General features: G+C 31.5%; 1 protein-coding gene across 1 annotated transcript in view; it reads right to left on the minus strand.

Moving 5' to 3' along the window:
- Positions 1-13,824: 13,824 nt before the first annotated feature.
- Positions 13,825-22,235, minus strand: part of LOC130818014 (biotin synthase, mitochondrial) — an 8,658-nt gene continuing 247 nt past the window's right edge. The window contains exons 2-7 of the mRNA XM_057684032.1: positions 19,876-20,086; positions 17,773-17,952; positions 16,811-16,917; positions 16,244-16,449; positions 15,820-15,959; positions 13,825-14,599 (exon numbers count right to left, since the gene is read on the minus strand). Of these exons, the coding sequence (XP_057540015.1) occupies positions 14,294-14,599; positions 15,820-15,959; positions 16,244-16,449; positions 16,811-16,917; positions 17,773-17,952; positions 19,876-20,073 (1,137 nt within the window). The 5' untranslated portion in view covers positions 20,074-20,086 and the 3' untranslated portion in view covers positions 13,825-14,293. The remainder of the gene's footprint in view (positions 14,600-15,819; positions 15,960-16,243; positions 16,450-16,810; positions 16,918-17,772; positions 17,953-19,875; positions 20,087-22,235) is intronic.

Genomic DNA, 22,235 nt, shown 5'->3' on the forward strand with positions numbered 1-22,235 from the left:
TATATATATATATATATATATATATATATATATATATATATATATATATATATATATATATATATATATATATATATATATATATATATATATATTACAATGGACAATATGAAAATTACTATGTTTATATTTCACGCACTTGGTTACTTAGACCATAAAGCCTTTTAGAGAGGCAATTGTAGAATATTATAACTCTAAGGTAGAAAATTACTATGTTTATATTACAATGGACAATATGAGGTTGTTGATCTTCTCAAACTCTTCTGAGAAATACAATTTTACTCCCACTTTGGTTACTTAGAAGAAACAATTTATTAAAAAAAAAAAACATTTTTAGAAGCTACAAACACTTTGTTCTCCCTTGAATTTGTAGAATTATCAACCTTAAGATTATGTGAAACAATTTCACAAAGTTTCATTTGTTTGTCCCTTTTAATTTCTATGTTATAAAACATTTTTGTCAAATACGATATTTAACAAATTTGAAATAGGTTAAAAACTCTTTGACATTAAACAATTAGTATTGTTATTAGTATAGAAAAGAATAATAAACTTCTCCATCTTTAAACAAAGATTCAGATAATGGAATCTAATCTAATTTCTAATTGACAAATATTTAAAATTAATAACAAAGCTTAATAGTTAAAATAAAGTTGTTGAAAATTTCGCTTTATTTCCATCAGATTAAAAGTAACAGTCTGTTTTAGAAGAACATATCACTAATGGTACGAAGTTTAATATATTTATCTAACGGGCCTAGCATGGAACTCTCTATTTGAAAAGTAAACCTTGATGAATATTCTAATTGCTTGGTAAAAGTGAACTCTATTTAACAAAAATTTACCAAACCTAATCAATCATAAGAATAATTATAATGCAAAAACAAAAGAAAAATCAAATTGTTAGAAATATTTAGTATGATACTCCTACAACTTAATCCTAAAATAATTAACTATTACAAAGCATTACAATAAAAACATATTTGTGCCTTCATTTAGATCTCATCCATCCCACCATTTTGGATCGACATCATTGTTTGATCACCTTTGTGCATGTAGTCTTCTTTGAATGTATATAGTTATTTACCAAAATCTAAAAAATTAAATAAATAATTCTTACATTCAAAACAGATGGTACGCAGACCATAAACCACCAAGCCCAAACTAGATTTGCAATCATAACATATCATATATTACACAAAAATTTGGACGAGAGAGACCGTGGCAAGTTAAAACGGAGTGTGGGCCGGTATATTTCACGCACGTGTAAAAACATTTTAATTTACTGGTATTTATCAATTGTGACCTTAAATTTTGATACCTTTAAGGTCAAAATTGATATTTTTAAGATCAAAATTGAAAAATCCCCAGAAAATGGAAAAAATACCCAGATTGTTACATGCGCGAATTAAACTAGCCAAATTAACGATCTCATTATGAGGTCGTCTCGTCCAAGATCAGCAAGTATTATCTTTTAAAGATCATCGAACGGCTAAGTAATTCCCATGCCGAACTATTGTTAAACTTCTTAACATTTACGTAAGAATATTGAAACCATTTAGCTCTCGATTTATTAATCAATTTAACGAATAAAATCTTTAATTAAATCGAAAATTCAATCTTCTCTTTAATAAATATATAACTTAGCATTTAAGTTATTACTAAATTAGAAAAAAATTTTAACCCTCCTTAAATTAATAAACTTAACAACTTAATCAATTAATAAGGAAACATTTTAACCCTTCCTAAATTAATAAACTTAACAACTTAAGCAATTAATTAGGAAAAAAAATTAATTCACCCTAAATTTATATTATAACATCTATTACCCAAAAACACATGTATAAATATTTTATACATGAATCAATAAAGTTATGAAATAAAGAAAACGTTTAATGCGTGACTTGTATATCAATGGAGGATACAAGTAATGCAGAGTACTATTAAATACCAAGAGGAGATAAGTACCAAACTATGACACCTCCGATCAGTCCACTTGAGTAAGGATCAATGTATGCTAGTACTTTTAGTTTAAGTGAGAAAGAAGCTTTAAGTGAGAAAGAAGCTTTGACATTACTTCATAGCCTCGGCATACGTCTTTCATCTGACTCTCAACCAGCTGGAATTTTAGTTTAGGAGTTCTCATCACGTTGATTAGTACTGTTAAAGCAACAGACTTCTCAAAATTCGTTACCTCGAGGACAACATGATGGAACCTTAGTAAATAAGCAATGACAGACTCTCCATCCTGCTGTGAGATACTAAGCAAGTGTAATTTGGTCTTCTCTTCCCTCCTTGAAGAAACAAAATGGCCTTAGAATTTTTCCTCCGAGGTTTTTTTATTAGATTCTTGATGCTCTTCCCGCATGTTCTGACTTTGCTAGAGTTGAGATCGATTTCTTCTCCTATTGTTCCTTCTGTTGGAACGGAAAGTTTTGGTTTCTCCATTAGTTGATTTATGGAGGGTAGAGACATCATCTTGACTAAATTCTAATCTAGCCCGGAGCCTTTCAATTTGATTCGCCATGTCTTCCAACCCTTGTTGGTGAGGTACAACATTATTGGTGTTGATGATGACGCGAATTTGTTCTGAAAAAGCGGTCCAATGCACAGTTGCGATGTTGGTAATGTTTCTTTTTGGAGCCATCGATTTTCATTCCAGTTAAGTGTTATTAGCAATTGTCCCCAAAGTTGGCGCCAAATTACTTTGGCGATGAAACTAAAAAGTGTAATGGACACTCAAAATACCTGAATATGATGAGTTATCGGGGACAACTATTGGGTATGCTAGAAGTTCTTATGATTCTGCCTGAGAAGAGACTTTGATACCTGCAAAACAACGTAAATCTTGCTCAAGGTGATTTTCCGAAAAGCCCCTCCAACGCTCAAGTCAGCTCAAGTCAGATGGGGAAGAAAATATTAATGTATGAGTGATGATTAAATGAAAGCAAGATTAGCGAAAGAATTGATAAAAAATAAATAATAAATAATAAATAAATAAATAATAAATAATAAATAAATAAATAAATAAATATTACCTATAATAGTAAGTGATAAAAAATGTTCTCAAATTATTAATTTTGTTGTGATACCTCATATTTTTTCATTGTGATACTTCATATTTAGCTTGAAAAAGAATTGACAGACTACTCATATCAACAAAGTATCTTTTGTTCTAGGAAGCTCATTTGCTAAAAACTCCACAGTTAAGCGTACTTGATGGGGAGCAATCTTAGGATGGATGACCTCCAGAAAAGTTTTTCAAGGTGCACACGAATAAGGTCAAAGTGCACTAGAAAGACTTGGGTTAGGGTGTTACATTCTCTACTTAAGACTCATCATCTAAAACAGCATATTTGAATGTTTTGATGTCGATTTTGATTTGACTTGATGCAGATAATGTTATTGATTGTTGAATAACGAGAATCGTAAGCACCGAGTCCATTAGCATATCAAATATAAGATACAAAGATGCTCATAATGTTTAATAAAAGACAAGAAAAACATTTATTTACTGAACATGAACATTATACACCGACTAAAAGTTTTGACCAACACAAAATAGTCAGAATTTCCGACTAAAATGGGTTAGTAAAAATTTCCAATTAAACTGCTACTGAATCCCTATTAATCGAAAATTCCGATTGAATCTCCTACCATTTTGCTAGTAATCGAAAATTTTTCAATTGAATTTTTGAATAAAATGGGTGTTAATCGGAATTTAAAATTGAAAAAGGACGAAATTTTTTTGCCCTTACTTTTTGACTACATTTTCAACCGACTAAAATTCAGTCAAAAAAGCTTTTTCCCTAACCTAATTCTCTTTAAAATACAATGATCAACACGAATATCATTGAAAAAGTAACTATATAGTCTCATTAATTGCTATAAAATGCATTGACATTAATTAATTAGTTATTATTACTTCTTTTTATTTCACTACTATTTCACCTTTTATGTATATATAATTTATTTTCCTTATTCTCTTTAAAATACTTAGTGTCGTATATGACTATAACTAAACAAGCTGGCTGATAATCTGTTAAAGATAAAATCATGACTTATAAGCATTAGATAAAATTGATCATTTAATTGATGAGAAGGCCCACATCCTAATTACAAAAGAGAGTTTTGGAGGATAATTGTCAAGATCAAATGCAACTAATTATGTACTAATACAACTAAAACATACTAATAAAATACTATTACTACACAAATATAACTAATAATACACTAATACAATTAATACTATACTAATAAAGTACTAATATGACTAATAATACATTAATACGACTAATTACATACTAATAAAACTAATAATATATTAATAGAAACTAATACGACTAATTATATACTAATATAACTAATAATATAATACTAATGCACTAACACAAGTAATAATATATTAATATTACACTAATAAGACAAGTAGTTCATTTATACGACTAATAATATACTATTATGACTAATAATACATTAATAAGAATAATTATATACTAATACAACTCATAATAATACATATTTAAAACAACTAATAATAAACTAATACTACACTAATATGACTAATTATATACTAATATAACTAATAATATACTAATACAACTAATAATATACTAATACTCGACTAATACGACTAATAATACACTAATACGACTAATAATATGCTAATACTATACGACTAATATTATATTAATAATACATTAATACGAGTAACTATATACTAATATAACTAATAATATACTAATAATGCACTAATACGACTAATAATATACTAGTACAACTAAAAAATATACTAATACTAAACTAATACGTCTATTAATACACTAATGCGCATTAATGTTGTACTAATACAACTAATAATATACTAATACCACATTAATACAACTAATAATTTATTTGTACAACAATAATACGACTTATATTAAACTAATACAATACTAATATGACAAATAATATACTACTACTACTACTGTTGCTGTTGCTGTTGCTGCTCTAGTCAAACATTGAAATAATTTAAGACGAGGAGCTTTAAGAGAATTATCAGTGCGAGAATGATCTTAAATACACATGACATAAAATATTCTCAATTTAATTTTTCTTCTTTTCCTTTTCTTTTAAATTAAAAAAAAATTAAAAAAAATAATAAAAAGAATAATAGCAACCAGTTTCACGCATTCCACTATTCATCATCATCTTCAACAAAAAAAAAAAATCAAACCCTTCTTTGCCTTCTCAAAACCTTCAAAACCCATGCCTCTCATCCCGTCATTCCTTGTCTTCGATTTTCAAGGAAACGTAGTCCTTTGGTTGATTTTCGAAGGTGACGAATTGAAGCCCATCAGGTATAATCTCCTCGATTCTTTCTTTGATTTTTTCAATGCAGTATTGGAGCATTCATTTTACCTGTTCTCTGAATTCGAACCTCGATAAGTGTAGAAGCAATCGAAATTTCCCTTCCTTAACCCTGATTCTACCAAAATGGGAGAGGTTTGAGTGAGATTTGGTCCTGATTGATTAAACATCAAATCCAAGCCGGAAAATCAAGCTTTGAATTTGAATTCTCGTTTATTGCTGTTGTAAACAGAAGGTAATCCTTCTTGATTTCTTTCCTTGTTTTTCCTTAATAATTATGCTCTTATTCATATACTTTTCCTTGTATAATCTTTCATTCATGTGTTAAACCCTAAATGTTGTTGAATCTTGGAATGTATATGAGTTAGTTAGATGAGTTATTAATTAGAAATTCATGAAAAATGTGTTATTAGTGAGTTATGTGATGATGAGAATTTAAGTATGGACTATGATTTTAGTAGTATATTATTTGAAGGATTTAGTTGTGGTTAGATCAGTGTTCTTCGACGAAATAATAACCTCTTCAAATTATGGTAATGGTTAAATGTTGATTGATTGGTTGTTCTTGAAAGTATCTAGGGCTCGTGTGGAAATTATTAGCTGAATGGATAAACTAGTTGAATCCTTCTTTTGGATAGTTTGTTAATCTTGTTAATTTCTTGGTTTTGAGTCTAGATGAACATGGAAGTGTTTGAATTGGAATACAAAGGGAATTGTGGAGACGTATAATCTTTACAAGAATATAAGCTAGACTAAGGCAAGGTTATATATTTTGATGATATTGAGGGTTGGAGTTAGATCCTGCACAATCTCTGAAATGAGAAATATTAGAATAGAAGATGAAACTAAGATGCATTCTTAGGATGAGATGCAATGAGCTATATGAACCTAGTTGTAGTATCGTATGCTTTGTTGTGATGCTATATTTGTTATGCTTCAGGAGGCGACATTATCGAGGAGCCCTTCTAGTGATCGCGGAGTATCAGACTTAGCTTCTTGAAGTGTTCTTTTTGGTAAGTAGTAGTAGTCCAATAAAGGGTCTGATCAGACTATATTCTTGAAAATAAACTTTTTACTAAAGCTCTTTTGAAATTATAAATTGTTGAGACAAATGTTGTTGTGAATGCTTATGTTGATATTATGATATGGTCAATGGATCGGGCTTGCGAGCTGGTCATTGACGGAGTTGAGGAACATTGTTCCCTGCTCCCTGTTTTTGAGGCGAATTGTCATTTAGATATTGACTAGCTTCACCCGAGAGAGACATAGCTTTAGAGCTATGGGGGCACCTCTCAAACTAGACTCCCTGTGCGCACATAGATCTAGGAAACTGATGTTGTTTTTAAACCTATAAGTTGAATCACTGTGTTTTGTTGTTTTGGATTGTTACTTCTCATTCAGTTTAATCTGACCTTCTGTTGTTTCCAACTTTTAGTTTGTCTATAATCGGAACCAGTCAGGAATAATGGATTAGCGGAGGTGATTAGAGGTTCCGAGGATGTATATTGAGCTGAGCACGTAGTAATTTGTAGTTTTGTATTAGGATTTTGGATAAATGTAAATTTGATTTGGTTGTGTTGGTTATATCAGACATGTAGAGAATTGTATGATTAATCTGTGTTTTAGTTAGATGTTTGTTTTGAGATGTAGCTGAGTTAATTACGTTGAAGAGTTGGTGACCCCTTTGCTCAAGTTTTGGAAGTGTGATTTCAGTTTCTTGGGAAATGAACCCCATGATGACCCTGCTTACTCAGTCAACGGTAAGTCGGGTTGTTACAGATGTAGTCGTTGATAGAATAATGACGATTATAATCCGTTCCTGGTACTCTAAGAACATGTCTTATGCTGCTAGATTACATTTGGTCTCTTCTGTTCTTATGAGTATATCCTCTTATTTGTGTCAGCTATTTATTCTTCCGAAGGCTATTATCAACAAGGTTGATGCCATTTGCAGGGCCTTTCTCTGGCATGTTGACCATAATGTTCCAACTCCTAGAAATGTGAATTGGAATAGTCTTGGTAAACTTAAGAAGGAAGGTGGTTTTGGTCTTAAACACTTGGAGGTTTGGAATCTAGTTGTTGTGGGGAAACTTGCTTGGCATATCAACACCCTTCGTGAATCTTTGTGGGTGAGATGGGTTCATGGTGTGTGCACCAAAGGGGCTCCTTGAAGAATTTTCAACCCACATGTTACCTCAAGTTGGGCTTTCAAGAAGATTTGTAAGGTGAAAGACAAGTTTCTCCCATGGATTCTTAAGTGCACTTGGGTTATAGGGGATGTTTACAAGCATACCCTGGTTGCTGGCCCAGTTGTGAGATGGGATAAATTTGCTTGGAATAGATTTTCTATCCCCAAAGGAACGGTTTATTGTGTGGTTGGCTCTATTAAGATTAAGGACATACTTCTTCAAATGGGAGTTGTTTCCACAAGCATATATATGTCCTATTTGTGATCTGCACCTTGAGTCTTCTAATCATTTGTTCTTTGACTATTTTTTTAGTAAGCAATGTTTACATGAAATACAGTCTTGGCTTGGCATCCACTTCAACACTTCCTCCTTGTAAAAGCTCGCTATTAGAAGATGGAAATTGGATGCTACTCGGAAGAAGGTGCTATTTACAAGTACTTGCAGCCTTTCTTATCATATTTAGAAAGTTTGAAATGAAGCGGTTTGGCAATCAAGTATGAGTTCTATTGATATTGTTCTGAAGCATATTAGAATGGAGGTTAAATGGAGGGTTCTCTCACTTCAGCCTACTCTATTAGCTAATTGTAGTAGGGCCCAGGGTCTATTTAATCACGTATAGCTTGTTGCTTATTTGTTTTGAGGATTCGTTCTTAACTTATTGCACATGAAGAGTAAGTTAGCTCAACTCTTCCTAGAAGGTGGGGACTTTCTTCAAACTAATGCAGTTTAGTTTGTTAGGTTTCGTTCCTTTGTTAGTGTTTGTACTACTTTGGTTTGAATTAATGAAAATTTTGTTCTCCAAAAATAATAATAATAATAATAATAATAATAATAATAAGTTATAATAAGTTATAAAATATTAAAGTATGACTCATGAGTCAATAAATATACATACAACACAACAAAAATCACTAAGTTGCATGAGTCCAAGTAGTTGAAGTGTTATATTCCTTGATGAGGCTAGGGAAAAAAATTTTAATTGTGGTATACAATTCCTTTATTTCCCTATTCTATCTTATAAGAAAAGAAGGACAATAAACTAAACAAGGTTGAATCACTTAGAGGGGCTTGTATAGTTTAGATAGTTTAGATGAATTTATAGAAGGTCTAGCAATGCTGATAATATTATTCTTCGAAGAATAAGCAAACTCTTTTCCTGTCATAAATGAGCTCTTTCCTTTTTAGTAAGCTCAATCAAAAACATGAAGATAAAAGTAAAAACTCAATAGTCCTTTTCTCTCGATTCTTTTTCATATTTTCATACAATATTATTATCTACCCTATTGCTTATTATAAAGTATTGGAGTTGATGTGACTTGAGTGCACCATGGTGTGTGGAGAAGAGTGCTCGGGTTGATAATCGATGCATGGTTAGTGTATAGGTTCACGTGTGTGTATGGTTTGGTTTGTAGGCAAACATGTTATGCTGCTATGTTGTGCTCGAACAAGGCACAATGCAAGGCTACTAGTGCTTGGACGAGGCAACTAGAAGCGAGGAGACAGAGAATGGTTTGGGAAAGTGATTGAACGAGCGGATGCTATGCTCAAACGAGCACTTCATCAGGTACCTCCCCCTGTTTTGTCGCGACATTATTTTTTTGCGGCACACTCTTAATCATTTATCGTATTGGCCAATTATTTCTTGTATAAATAGAGGATGTAAAACACAACCCCATATTGATTTTAACCCTAAGACCAAACACATAGCCTCTCTTTCTCTTTACTTGTTCTTTAGTATAATCTTTCTATTGTAGTAGTTTTTGAAGAACTATATTGATTTTCTATAATATAATCAAGCTAACCATCACCAAGGACGTAGCCCACATTGGGTCAACCTCATAACTTTGTGTGTCCTGTTTATTGCTTTATTAATTCTTACTCTTCATCCTAGTTCATAGTTGCAAGTTGTTTCACAATGTAAAACACCCTTACTATTATTCTTAGGTGTCATAAGGATAAAGTTTCAATCTGTATACCCTAACTTTCTTTTTATTTCAATTTGTATCAGAGCCTAAGGTTTTTGTGTGGTGTTTGAGAGCTTAAATTTGTTGAAATATGTCTTCAATGAAGCTAGATATCGTAAATTATGCTAGGAGCATTAACTTTGGCTTGTGAGAAGTCAAAATGAAGGCAATATTGATACAAAATGGGGTTCATAAAACTCTTGAAGGTGAAAAAAAGAAGCATGGTGAGATGAGTGAAGAAAAATGTGAAAAGATGGATGCAAAGGCATTGTCGGCAATACAACTTTGTCTCTCAAATGAAGTTTTGAGAGAAGTTGTGAAGGAGGTCACCTCAAAGGAGATATAGGAGAAGTTGGTGTCACTTTACATGACAAAGAATGTAACAAACAGGCTATGACTCTTAAAATGTAAACTATACAATCTCCGCTTGAAGTAAGGTTAACCCTTAAAACCTCATCTTGATGAATTCTCTATAGTCATAGTTTTGTAAAATATTAATTTAAAACTTGATTATAAGCACTTACCCATATAGTTATTGTGTTCTTTACCACCATCTTACAAGAACTATTAAGAGACCTCGCTTTATGGTAGGGAAAATTTAAGTAGTGATGATGTTAAGAAGGCATTGACACAAAGGGATTTGATTGATACCCAATTCTCATAAAAATCATCTAGCACCTCAAAGGATGGCTTGTTTGTGAGGGTTAGGACAAATGATAAGATATATACTTATGGAAATGAGACAAAGGCAAGAGCAGGTTTAAATGTAGAGGATCAAAGACGAACAAGACTGCAACTATTGCAAGCTTAGGGATCACATTAAGAAGGATATTTGGAAGTGGTAAAGTAGCATTCCGATGATGATGAAAGGACTAAGAAGGGTTCCAGCAATGTCGATGCTAACTATGTAAATGACAATGATGATGGTGGTGTTTTATTTGCCACACATGAGTACAAGGGTGAGAATGAGTGGATTTTGACTTCGGATGTTCTTTCCATACCCAACAAGGGTTTCTTCACTACTTATGAAAAGGTAGATGGAAGAACTGTTACTATGGGCAAAAAATGCAACTTGCAAGCTTGTTGGTATTAAGAGTGTTCAATGTCATGGCCAAGATTTTTTGAACTAAGATTTCAAGTTTTGAGATCCAAACCAAAATTTATTCAATGTCAAAAAAATGATAGTCTTAAGATTTCAATGTTTGTTCACATTATACAAATTGTAATTAGCATTTCAAAAAAGCTTGATAAAAATGTCCTTATTGAAATAGCAGTCTCTAGTTTTTTCTCTAAACCAACGTGAAATGGCAATTTGCTTAAATGAAAATTCCATTATATCACTACAGTGCGCCTATTGTTTCAATAACAAAATGCTACTCCCTATCACTAAATATTTAACTAATGTGTAAGTAATTTCCTTTTGTTATTTTATAGATAATAGATGAAAAACCAATCACAAAGTGCTTCCCAATCAGTACTATAACCACAAGATAATTATGTTAATGAGTCAAAAAATATTTTGGATATAGATGAAGAAGGGTTTATTGATGTTGATGGTACTCCAAGCCATTGCACAAAAGAAAACAGAAAGAAAATAACCTTCGATACATGGAAATATTTCAGAAAAGTTGAGGTAAATGGTTTGACTAGAGCAGATTGTAAGCATTTCAATGTTGATTTATCAATGGGTGGTAATAGTGGAACTTCTCATCTCTTGAAACACACACATATTGTATATATATATATATATATGTGTGTGTGTGTGTGTGTGTGTGTGTGTGTGTGTGTATATATATATATATATTGTTTGAAAATAAAAATTATGTTGTTCTTGATAATGCCACTACTAATGATGCAACAATTAAGATTTTATTGGATAAGTTTGAGAAAAGGTCGTTGATGATTGAGGATGATCTTTTGCATATGTGTTATAGTACTCAAATCTTGAACCTAATAATTCTAGATGGATTAGGGGTTACTTGTTCTGCAATTGAAAAATTCTGAGGAAGCTGGTCGTTTTTGGAGTTACCTCATATTAGTCTTGATTGTAGAACAAGGTGAAATTCAACCTACTTGATGCTAAAAATATTTCGTCATTTAAGAATATTTTTTCAAGGTTAAAGTAGTTGAATAAAAAGATGAATGTATTGTTCCTAATGATAAGGAATGAGAATTAGTTGAGCTTGTTTGTGATAAGTTGAAAAATATTTACAACATAACTATTGTTTTTTCTGGATACATTATTCTTGATTGTAGAACAAGGTGAAATTCAACCTACTTGATGGTAAAAATATTTTGCCATTTAAGGAAATTTTTTCAAGGTTAAAGTAGTTGAATAAAAAGATGAATGTGTTGTTCCTAGTGATAAGGAATGGGAATTAGTTGAGCTTGTTTGTAATAAGTTGAAAAATATTTACAACATAACTATTTTTTTTTCTGGATTAAAGTTTATTATTATTAATCTATTTTTTTGAAGGGTTTGTGAGAATAAAGTTGCTTTAGATAAGTGTTACAAAGTGATGTTAAGATTATAAGATTAATGACAAAAAGTATGATTGAAAAATTTGTCAAGTGTTGGGATCAATGTTTTAACTTTTGGTTATTGTTACTATCTTAGAACCAAGAAATAAGATGGATTGTGTAGAGTTTTATTTTAGAAAGTTTTTTGATGATAATGTGGCTAACATACAATTAGTAAGAGTTCATAAATGTCTAGATAATTTGTTTTGGAGTATCAAAGAAAAAATTGATTGTGATTGTGAATAATGTTGGGCAAAGTAGCATACAACCTGCACCAAGTTCTAGAGAAGGTGCACAAAATAAATTTACTCAATCTAAGAGAATAAAGGTTGTAATGATGAATAGGTGTGAAGTGAGTTTTTATTTAGAGGAAGATCCATTATCGGATGATGAGTTGAGCGTCCTATATTGGTGGAAAGTAAATATAAAGTATCCGATTTTGTAAAATACTACGAGATATATTCTTGTCATCCCTGTTTATTTTATTGGTTCAGAAAATGCTTTTAATACTGGAGTCAGAGTTATTAGTTCTCATTATTTGAGACTTTCATTCGCAAACTATGAACGCATTATGTACAGGAAAAAATTAGATAATGAAAGACATTAAAGGTAAAAGTCTAACTGCATTGTTTGGTACTGTTACATTGAAAATATTTCTAATAATGGTTGTTGATCTTAATTATTTTTTTTGTTTTTAGAATCTCTATTTAAGGTACTTTAGAAAATGCTCATGCTTGCTCAACCATAATGGATGATTCTTAAGTTGACGAAGAACAAAAAATAAATGCTATACAACTACTATGATTTAACTTTTTAAAGAGTTTTATTTTGATCTATTTTTCTTTTAATGTAAAACTAACTTTTTATTTTTGTTTGATGTTTGTTATAGAACTTTGACGTGGTTTACTTTATGTCAAATTGGACTATGATTTATACAAGTGTTGTTTGTAGTTCGTACTTTATATTTGAAATTCATAGATTCGAACTAGTGTTTGTAATGTAATTTAAGCATATATGGATAATGTTATGAATGTTAAGTTAATATTAAATATTTATAAAATAGAAAAATAAGTCATTTAAAGAGAGTCTGAAAAAAAACAACTTATAAGGGGTCGCTTAGATTGACGGTAAATATTTATAGGGCAAATAAAATTTTAACTAGAAAAACAAATTTAGTTAGATAGATGATTAAAAGAATTTAATTGTTATAAAGGTGGAAGAAATTAGGTAGAAAATAATGAAAAATGGATAACATAGCAATTAATTCTCGTATTCTGGGTTATAAATTTACCCTAGTAGAGGGTGAGGAATTTTTTACCTCCAAATGAAGGAGATCAACCTATTTTTTATTCATCTTTTTTAATTTACTCTCATTTGACCTCTATTACAATTATTTCAATAACATTATTTGCATCTCTAATTACCTTTGTTATATTAGTTGACTTTTTTATCCTCTTAAATAATTACTCTCAATCCAAAAGATTCCTAAACGTCTCAAAATTCACAAGTCTATCACATATTGACGTTTCCCCTTATGGCGTAATCTGTGAATTAATTTCTAATTAGCAATATTTCAAGAAAAGAATTCAAATATTTGATTAAGAGGGAGAAAGAGCAAGAAGTGTGTTAAAACATTTTTACTGCGAAAAAAACATAAATTTTTGTAAGAGACGATCTCTCTGAGAAACCATGTTCAATTGGGCTGACCTATTATATACTTTTCAAAATATTATAAGTAGACATTAAGAATAATGTAAATAGATATTTAAAATATTAAAAATATGCACTAAGAATATAATAAGTAAGCATTAAAAATAATGTAAATAGGCAGTAAACATTAATTTTTAATAGATTGGACTTAAAATACGTCTCTTAGAGAAACGATCTCTCAAGAGACTAGTTGGAAAAAAGAAAGCCCAAGGAGGTGAGATGAAGAATACTCAACCTCTTCACAATAGGAACTATTAAAGCTCTTTCTAGATCATTTATGTTTTTTTTTTTCTTTTTTTTTAATGTTCGTGAACACCGCATTTGATATACAATAAGAGTAGCGAGTTTTCCAGCTTCCACATTGTAGGAGTTGGGTGTACACTTTGTTTATGTTTTTTGTTTTCTGTTATGTTTGGCACCACTTAAAATAAATTTAAAAATTATTCCTATTAAAAACTAATAATCTAAAGCAAAACAAACGAGAGAAACAATAGGCATAATCAATAAAAACACACCACCCAATCAAGAATCCTACACACTAAACACATTAACGGTTATTTTAGGCTGAGCTAGATGCAACTGCCTCGCCTGCATCTGCATCTGCATCTGCTTCTGCATCATCTAGAGTGGGAGGTTTTGGAATTAAACCAAGAACCTTGAACATGAGTTGATCAGCATCAAAGTCATTATTAGCTGTTGTCAACAGCTTCTCGCCAGTGAAGATAGAATTTGCACCAGCAAGAAAACACAACGCTTGCTCGGGCATCGAGAATTTAATCCTCCCAGCTGATAACCTCACCATTGCAGTCGGCATTAAAATCCGTGCTGTTGCTATCATCCGAATCATCTCCCAGATTTCAACAGGCTGATAACGAGAACACAACGAATGAAAAGAAAACTCGAATTCAAGTATTACAGATGTTTAAAGTTGAAATTTGGTTGTGCATTCAGGAATTAGGACATAGAAGAGATTTGGAATGTCCTACAATTTAGACCCCAACAGAAATATTGGTGAAGAAAAGGTCCAAAGGCCACAATAAAGGGTTCAAATATCATCCAGTAGGTAGCACAATCAGATAACTCACATACTAGACACCCTAACCATCATAAGAAGCTATACTACACCAGGTTTCTTTTATTTGCTTTTATTTAAAAGGTAATTGTAAACATGATAAAATAAAGAGCAAAATGTATAAACAGCCACAGTCCACATAGGAATTGTCGTTTGTATTACATAGAGCTTGAATATTCTCAATATATTTTGTAATGGAAGAATATAAGACTTATACATTTACATGGTGAAACTTTAAAATTGCTTGTTTGTAGAATTTCCCAAGAATAAGATTCTACAAATGTTATTGTCCTAGAGTCAAATCAAAATTTATAACAAACATGTTGAGACTGCTTTAAAACAAATCATGGTATTTAATGGGTGAAAGGTACCACAATTGAGAATCCTTTGCTTTACGTTTTCAAATATTTTTAAAACAACAAATGAAACATTACAAAACAATTGTCATTTGAATTTGATCAGCGAACCAAATCATGTACTTATTTAATACTTCACTGGCATCAAAGCATACTCCTGGGAGATGGACATTTTTTATATCCGTAAAGCAATTAATATCTTGAAGTTTGGAAGGGTTTAAGACTATTAGTTATATACATATTTTTTCCATTATTCCAGTTCCATTAAGTGGCTCCCACTTAGGTTAGGGTTTAAGAGGGTTGGATGTATACAACCTTAGTCTTATCAATGATAAAACTAACAAAGTAGATGTTTTCGATTGACTCTTCGTAGAAAATGCATTGTGCACATTAAAATGAAGTACACGTAATTTAATGATTCATTTTACTTTGCTCATATTAATTATAATCCAAAATCAAAAAATTATAAATTTTTTGCACCGTGGAAATAAGGGGCAAAGACTATTAGTTAAAAAATAATAAAGAAAAATTAAAAAAATATGAAATGTCAAGGACAATGTCAAACTGATATTAAAAATTATCTAATGCAGCAGGGGGGAAGAAAACTTATCCATTGGCTTTTACTTTTTTTACTGCTACTTAAGTTATAGATTTTACCTTCTGATCTTCAAGAGGAGTGCCTTTTACAGCAACAAGCGCATTGATTGGAACACTCTCAGGGTGCGCAGGTAAAGTAGCCAATGTATATAACAATCCTACTCGATCATCAGCGGTTTCTCCAAGTCCAATTATTCCTCCTGTCTCAAAGAAATTTTAAAACCCAACCCACAGAAATAAGCAAATATTATTGATCAACTGGAATACCCATCTACATGTTAATAAAAATAATTCACTATGACCTTAACGGGCTAAACCTAATGTTGTAAACGTGTAATCATAATACTTTAGCTGGATGTACTCAAAAGAAATTTCTCACATGATCAAATTCACAGCCAAAATCACACACAAAACATATATAAATTTCTCTATTCAATGAGAAGATATATGACAACCTCTTAAAGTGTAGAAAATGGAAACCTACCACAGCAAACATTTATCCCTGCTTCACGCACAAAGTCGAGGGTTTTTAATCGCTCATCATAAGAACGAGTAGTAATAATATTGGGGTAATACTCTCTTGAGGTGTCAAGATTATGATTGTATGCTGTAAGGCCTGCCTTCTTCAAGTCCTCTGCTTGCTGCTTCTCCAGCATGCCCAAGGTGCAGCAGACCTCCATGCCCATTTCCCTGTCAGATAACAAAAATATTTGCAACATGGATATAAGCTTTACCAGAAATTATACAATGACAGAAATATTGTCTACAGTTCTACACTCTACAGAACTACCAGAAAACTTGTGATTTCCTCTAGCTTATAAAAATGTTGCATAGAAACTGAACTACTGAAGTCTTTGTCTTAACTTTAAAAGTCTACTACATCAGAATGGGAACATGTATTACAAACCCAAAGTTGCACTATAAAGAAGCTTCATAATATCATACATAATTTGAACCAGAAACCAACTGTCTAAATAACAGACAGACACGAAAATTAAGATGACAAAATGATGAATGATACTTCATATCAGGAAAAGCAATTATAATTCACCTTATTTCTTTCACATAGTCAAGAATTTGGTTGAAGTTGGTCTTCCGGCCTACAGTGTCCCTCCATGCAGCACCCATGCAAAATCGTGTACTTCCAGCCTCTTTAGCCTGTCAATTTCAGAAAAGATCCAAATATCAACATAGAAAAGGTCAGAAAATGCACCCAGTAAGGCAGATGCAAGATTCATTACAAAATTCCAATACCACAATGCCATTAAGGCAGCAACGTCGATGCACTTAGATCAATTTTTCAGAACAGCAATTTGATTATGTGAATTGAAAGAAATAAAATGATCAACATACACAGGTTTCGTGTTAGTTTCTCATCAGTCTATCCTAAGCAAATAATAACGATCAATGGTCACACTTCAAGTAGAATGAACTTGTTAGATAACTCATAGTTTAACACAAATGGAAATATTAAAATGGTTCCATTACTCTGTTTTTCCTTTGGGATGAGAAAGATCAACCAGGCACTACTGTATATGAGCTTTAATAGATTTATATATATTTTACAATATTAGCTAAACTTTACAAACACAAAAGTTGCTATTAGCAAGCAACCAACAACCTCCATTCCCCTTCCCCCAAACCTCTATGGCCTTTTCAGAATCGGGGAGGTAGATAATAAATCATTTCCTCCAAAAGACTACCAGTACATCACCTGTACTTCTCCAAGTATTTAAAAAAAAAAAAAACAAAATCAAAGAAAATAAACATATCTAGTTAGTATTAGAAATGAAGAGTAGTTTTATAGTTGATACAACCTCTTTACTAGTGAAAGGCCCCAATTAAGACTTTGGATTGGGTAACAATATCAACTAGCCAATATTTCAAATGCATTCCAGATAGTGACATTTAAAATTTCTTTCACCATTTGAAAGTCAATAAACGATTTTTTTTTTTTAAATACCAAGTACACTAACTCACATGTGTCAGCAAAGATGGGAAAGAAACTCAGACCTTCTTTGCTGCCTCGATGACTGTATCCCTATTCATCATCTTTTGACCCTTCACTCCAGTATCATAGCGGGAAGACTGTGGGCAATATGAACAATCCTCACTACAACCTCCGGTCTTAATTGAAAGAAGAGTGCATTGTTGAACTTCTCTAAAATTGTGAGCATGTCTATGAACTTGAGCCTGTAATGTCATTTATAACAAAGTCACAACAGCCATTAGTGAAGGTCCAATAGATAATAGCATGATCTGAGGAATAAGACAAACACCGAAAATATGGACAAATTAGCAATATCATTTTTTACTTAGTAAGGTGTAGAGAAGAAATATGACAGCAAGAACAAAAATATCAACTCACATTATAAGTTGGAACTTGGAAAGAACATTTAACAATGACTCCTCCGTTCCTGTGAATTTGCTACATTAGCAAAGTTGTGTTTTTTTTTTATTTTTAGTTTGTTTAGAGGAGCATAAAACAAAACATCTGAAATATGTGAAACAAATGAGACTAGAAATTAAATTTGTGGATGAGGGTAGGGGCGAGTGTGGGTCCATTTTCCAAAACAATAAATGTTGCAAATTCTTCGAGACATACCAAAATAGAAAGTGTAACAAATTTAGAGAGACGGATGAGTAATAATTAAACATGCAAAGTAAGCCCATCCCTAATGCAAAAACTCGTATACAAGTGCAGTCATATAAGGATTGTGAGACAGGTTTCACAACCAATGCCAACAGTCTTGCAGTTGTCTTGATAGTTAAAAAGGTGAGTGTTTGTTCATTCCATATTGGAAAAATATTCATGGAATAAAAATAAGGCACTTTCGTGAAACAACAACCACTTTATACGGAGCTTGAGTTCACTGTTACAGCCTGGTTACGTCACATCTGATTTAAAATCATGGATAAACAGCCATTAAAAGCATCTATTTTAGCATATCAGCACTTATAATCATTTTTTCAAATATCTATTGGGTTCTAGAAGATTTATCATAAACTTAAGCTTTAATTAATTATAAGCTTGAATTACTATGATAAAATGGATATTTTTATGTTGACAATTCACAGCGCAAGGTCCGAAAAACAAACCATTACACCGCAAGGTGCCTCATACGCGACATCGTGCCTGATGTCACAAAAGCGAATACATATATTTAGTGTTGCCCTTGCTATCCAGCCTTGTCGGTTTATGCAAGCACCTAGACTTTCATCAATCTATCCTATAAATGTAATGTTTGACAAGATAACATCCTAAGCCCTTTTGAGTTAAGCTTAAAGCATATTCAAATGAGATCTAGCTCAGCTTATTTCCGGCTAATCCGTTGATTCAATCACATTCTTCCTTCTCCCTCAGCATACTTATAGTACAAGCTGGACGTATAAGATATGTATCCAACATTCATCTCACCACAGGAAATGTTGAGCATCAAAGCATCCAACCTTAGTTCTAAATTACGGGCATGGTCCAAAATGCAGTAGTTTCAGCTAATAATACAAGTGGAGCTCAATTTGTTTATTCGTTACATGTTTGTTAGTATGTAATGTATTCTGATCCATTGATTAGGTGGTTGGTACTTCCTCCATTCCAAAATAGATGCAATATTAGTAATTTTACATTATTCCTTCATCCCATTAATTTATGTTTAGGTTATAACCTATAAGTTTAAATACAGTGTAGTGGAAGCTTGTTGAATTCGTCTCAAAAGCAAGAAATATTAATATCCACTTTTACATTTTTTTATTATTTTATTATACAATTAATGATATCAATGATTTAGAGTACATAAAAAGTCAAATGTGTCAATTATTTTGAAATGAAAGAAGTAATATATAAGTTCAAAGCATTGTAGCAATCACTTATCCCCCTTCTCATATCAATAAATAAAATTTCTAGAATAAAGACTCATATTGGAACAAATCAAACTTAACCCAAATTAAGTGTCAAGTGAAACAATACCAAAATAAACTTCAATTGGTAAAAGCTTAGTAACAGCCAAATAATACAATGATGCAATAGTAAAGGGAGAAAACAACCCATGACAGTATCTAATCAAGAAAACAAGTAGAAATTTAAACAGAAAACCTAGAAAGGAAAAAAAGGATTACCCCATGAAAGAGAAGGTCAAGAATAGGAGAATCATAAATGGATTTGATTTGAGGGCGAGTCCAATCATGACGAGGGCCATCATTAATCGTTCTTTGAGCTTCAATAGCTGCAGCAGATGAAGTAGAAGAATACCAACAATAATTAAACCCTAATATTTGAGGCTTTAGAGTATGGCGTGAACATCTCATCCACAGCATTGTGTTCACCGATCTGTTTATCAAAAAAGTGTCAGAGAAAAGAAAATTCGAAAATGAAAATTTGAAATTTGAAATTGAAAACTAAATTAGTTTTGTGGTATGCAATGTGAATCTGGTGTTTGATTGAAATTTGGAGATTTGAATTCAATCCCAATTGAGATCCAAGTAGGAGGAGTAGTTTACTTATTCACTCAGTCATTGTAGGAATGGGGAGGTTGGTGGATAAGTAGGTTCCCCATGAAAATACTTCTATGTCAATCGGATTGGATTTCATTTCATTCTTAAAGTTTTTATGTTTAAATTTTTGAAAATTTATCTTGAATAATCTTATATATTGTTCATCTGCTATAAATAATCTTTATTATTGATTATTTCTAAATAATTCATCCTTTGTATTCTTTTGCTAACATCACATCTTTCCACATTTGAATCGGCTATTGTAGGTAACTACTAGTCGTTACACTCACGTATTCTTCCTCCTTATGCATCTTCGTTGGTCTAACCCTACTCCTCTTTGGTGTTACGTACCTACAATAGCCGGTTAAAATGTGGGAAGGGGTGCTGTCAGTAAAAAATATACAAAGGTTGAATTATTATAAAATAGGAAAAATTTTCCTGAATAATCCCATCTATTGCCCATCTATTGTGAATAATCTTTACTATTGATAATTGCAAAATAATTAAACCTTTATACATTTTTTGCTGACAGCATCCCTTGCCATATTTTAACCAACTACTATACGCGCACGCATTATACAAAATACCTACTACAATTTTTAGCAGGTATTTTGAACTAGTTTTAGTACGCATTTAAACTAGTTTTAGTAGGTATTTTTGTATATTAAATAGGCATTTGAAATGTTTTTTAGGGAATATTTAAACTAGTTAAAGTAGATATTTTTGAGTTTTAAAGCAAATGTTGTTTCCTATTAAAGTAGGCATTTTGAACTAATTATAGTAAGTATTTTTGCATATAAAAACACTTACAACACATAACATAAACTTCTACACCAAATAACCAAAACACCTACAGCACATAACATAAACTCTTACAACACAAAACATAAGTACCTACAACAAATAATCTAAACACCTATAGCACATAACAAAAATACATACAGCACAAAACAACCTACAGTAAATACCCTAAACACACATAGCACATAAAATGAACCCTTACAGCAAATAACCTAAACACCTACAGCCAAGGTTGCCAGGATCGGGATTCTACGCAGGATTGAAATCCTCAAGTGGGATCGAATCGTTTTATCGGATCGTTGGATCGGTCAATTCTACAAATTTGCTGAAATGACAAGTTGTATTGTGACCATGTTTATTGTTTGATCATTTTCAATATAAAAAAACACTAAAAACACATAAAGGATATTAAAAACCACATTAAAAGGTAGTACTAGTGTAAAAAAAGCGAGCAACTTGTTGACAAACTTCTCTTTCTTTAAATTGTTGATCAAGTGTTGTTTGCAAATCATGCTTACTTTAATTAACAAAAGCATCCATACCTCCTCTCACTCTTTGATAACCCCCACTTTCACATTCTTCCTCACCAATGTCATTAAGTTTTTTTCTTTTTGCACTAGATGCTTCTTAAGTTGCTTCTAACAATGCTCTAAATTTATACTTAACATCGTCAACAACCTTCAACTTAATACCAGTGCAAGCAAGATGACGCTTATGCCTAAAAATTCCACCAAAACGTACACCACCACAGTATTTACATTTAACTTTCTTAGCCATTTTATCAACTTCAATACAATGTTCCCAACCTGGATCAGTTCTACTACCCGATGCATTTTTCCTCTTATTAGAAGCAGATACTCTGCTATGTTGATAAAACCACTCATTTATTTATAATAAACAAAAAATCATAATAATCATCATACAAGATTTCAATTCAATACATCATATAATTGACAAATCATCATACAAAATTAAGATTTCAAAATCAGATTTCAAATAAAAATCAAAATCATCATAAAAATCATCATACGAGTCATCATAAACATTGTAACAAATTATCAAAACTATAGTTATTAGCAAATAAATCACCATAAACATTGTAACAGATTATCATAAACATTTTCAATACTCTTCGACATTTCAGCTTTTTCAGCATTTGAGCATGAAAATAAAAATCAGATGAC

The sequence above is a fragment of the Amaranthus tricolor genome, chromosome 7 (assembly GCF_026212465.1).
Source record: "Amaranthus tricolor cultivar Red isolate AtriRed21 chromosome 7, ASM2621246v1, whole genome shotgun sequence".
NCBI classification, from domain to species: domain Eukaryota; kingdom Viridiplantae; phylum Streptophyta; class Magnoliopsida; order Caryophyllales; family Amaranthaceae; genus Amaranthus; species Amaranthus tricolor.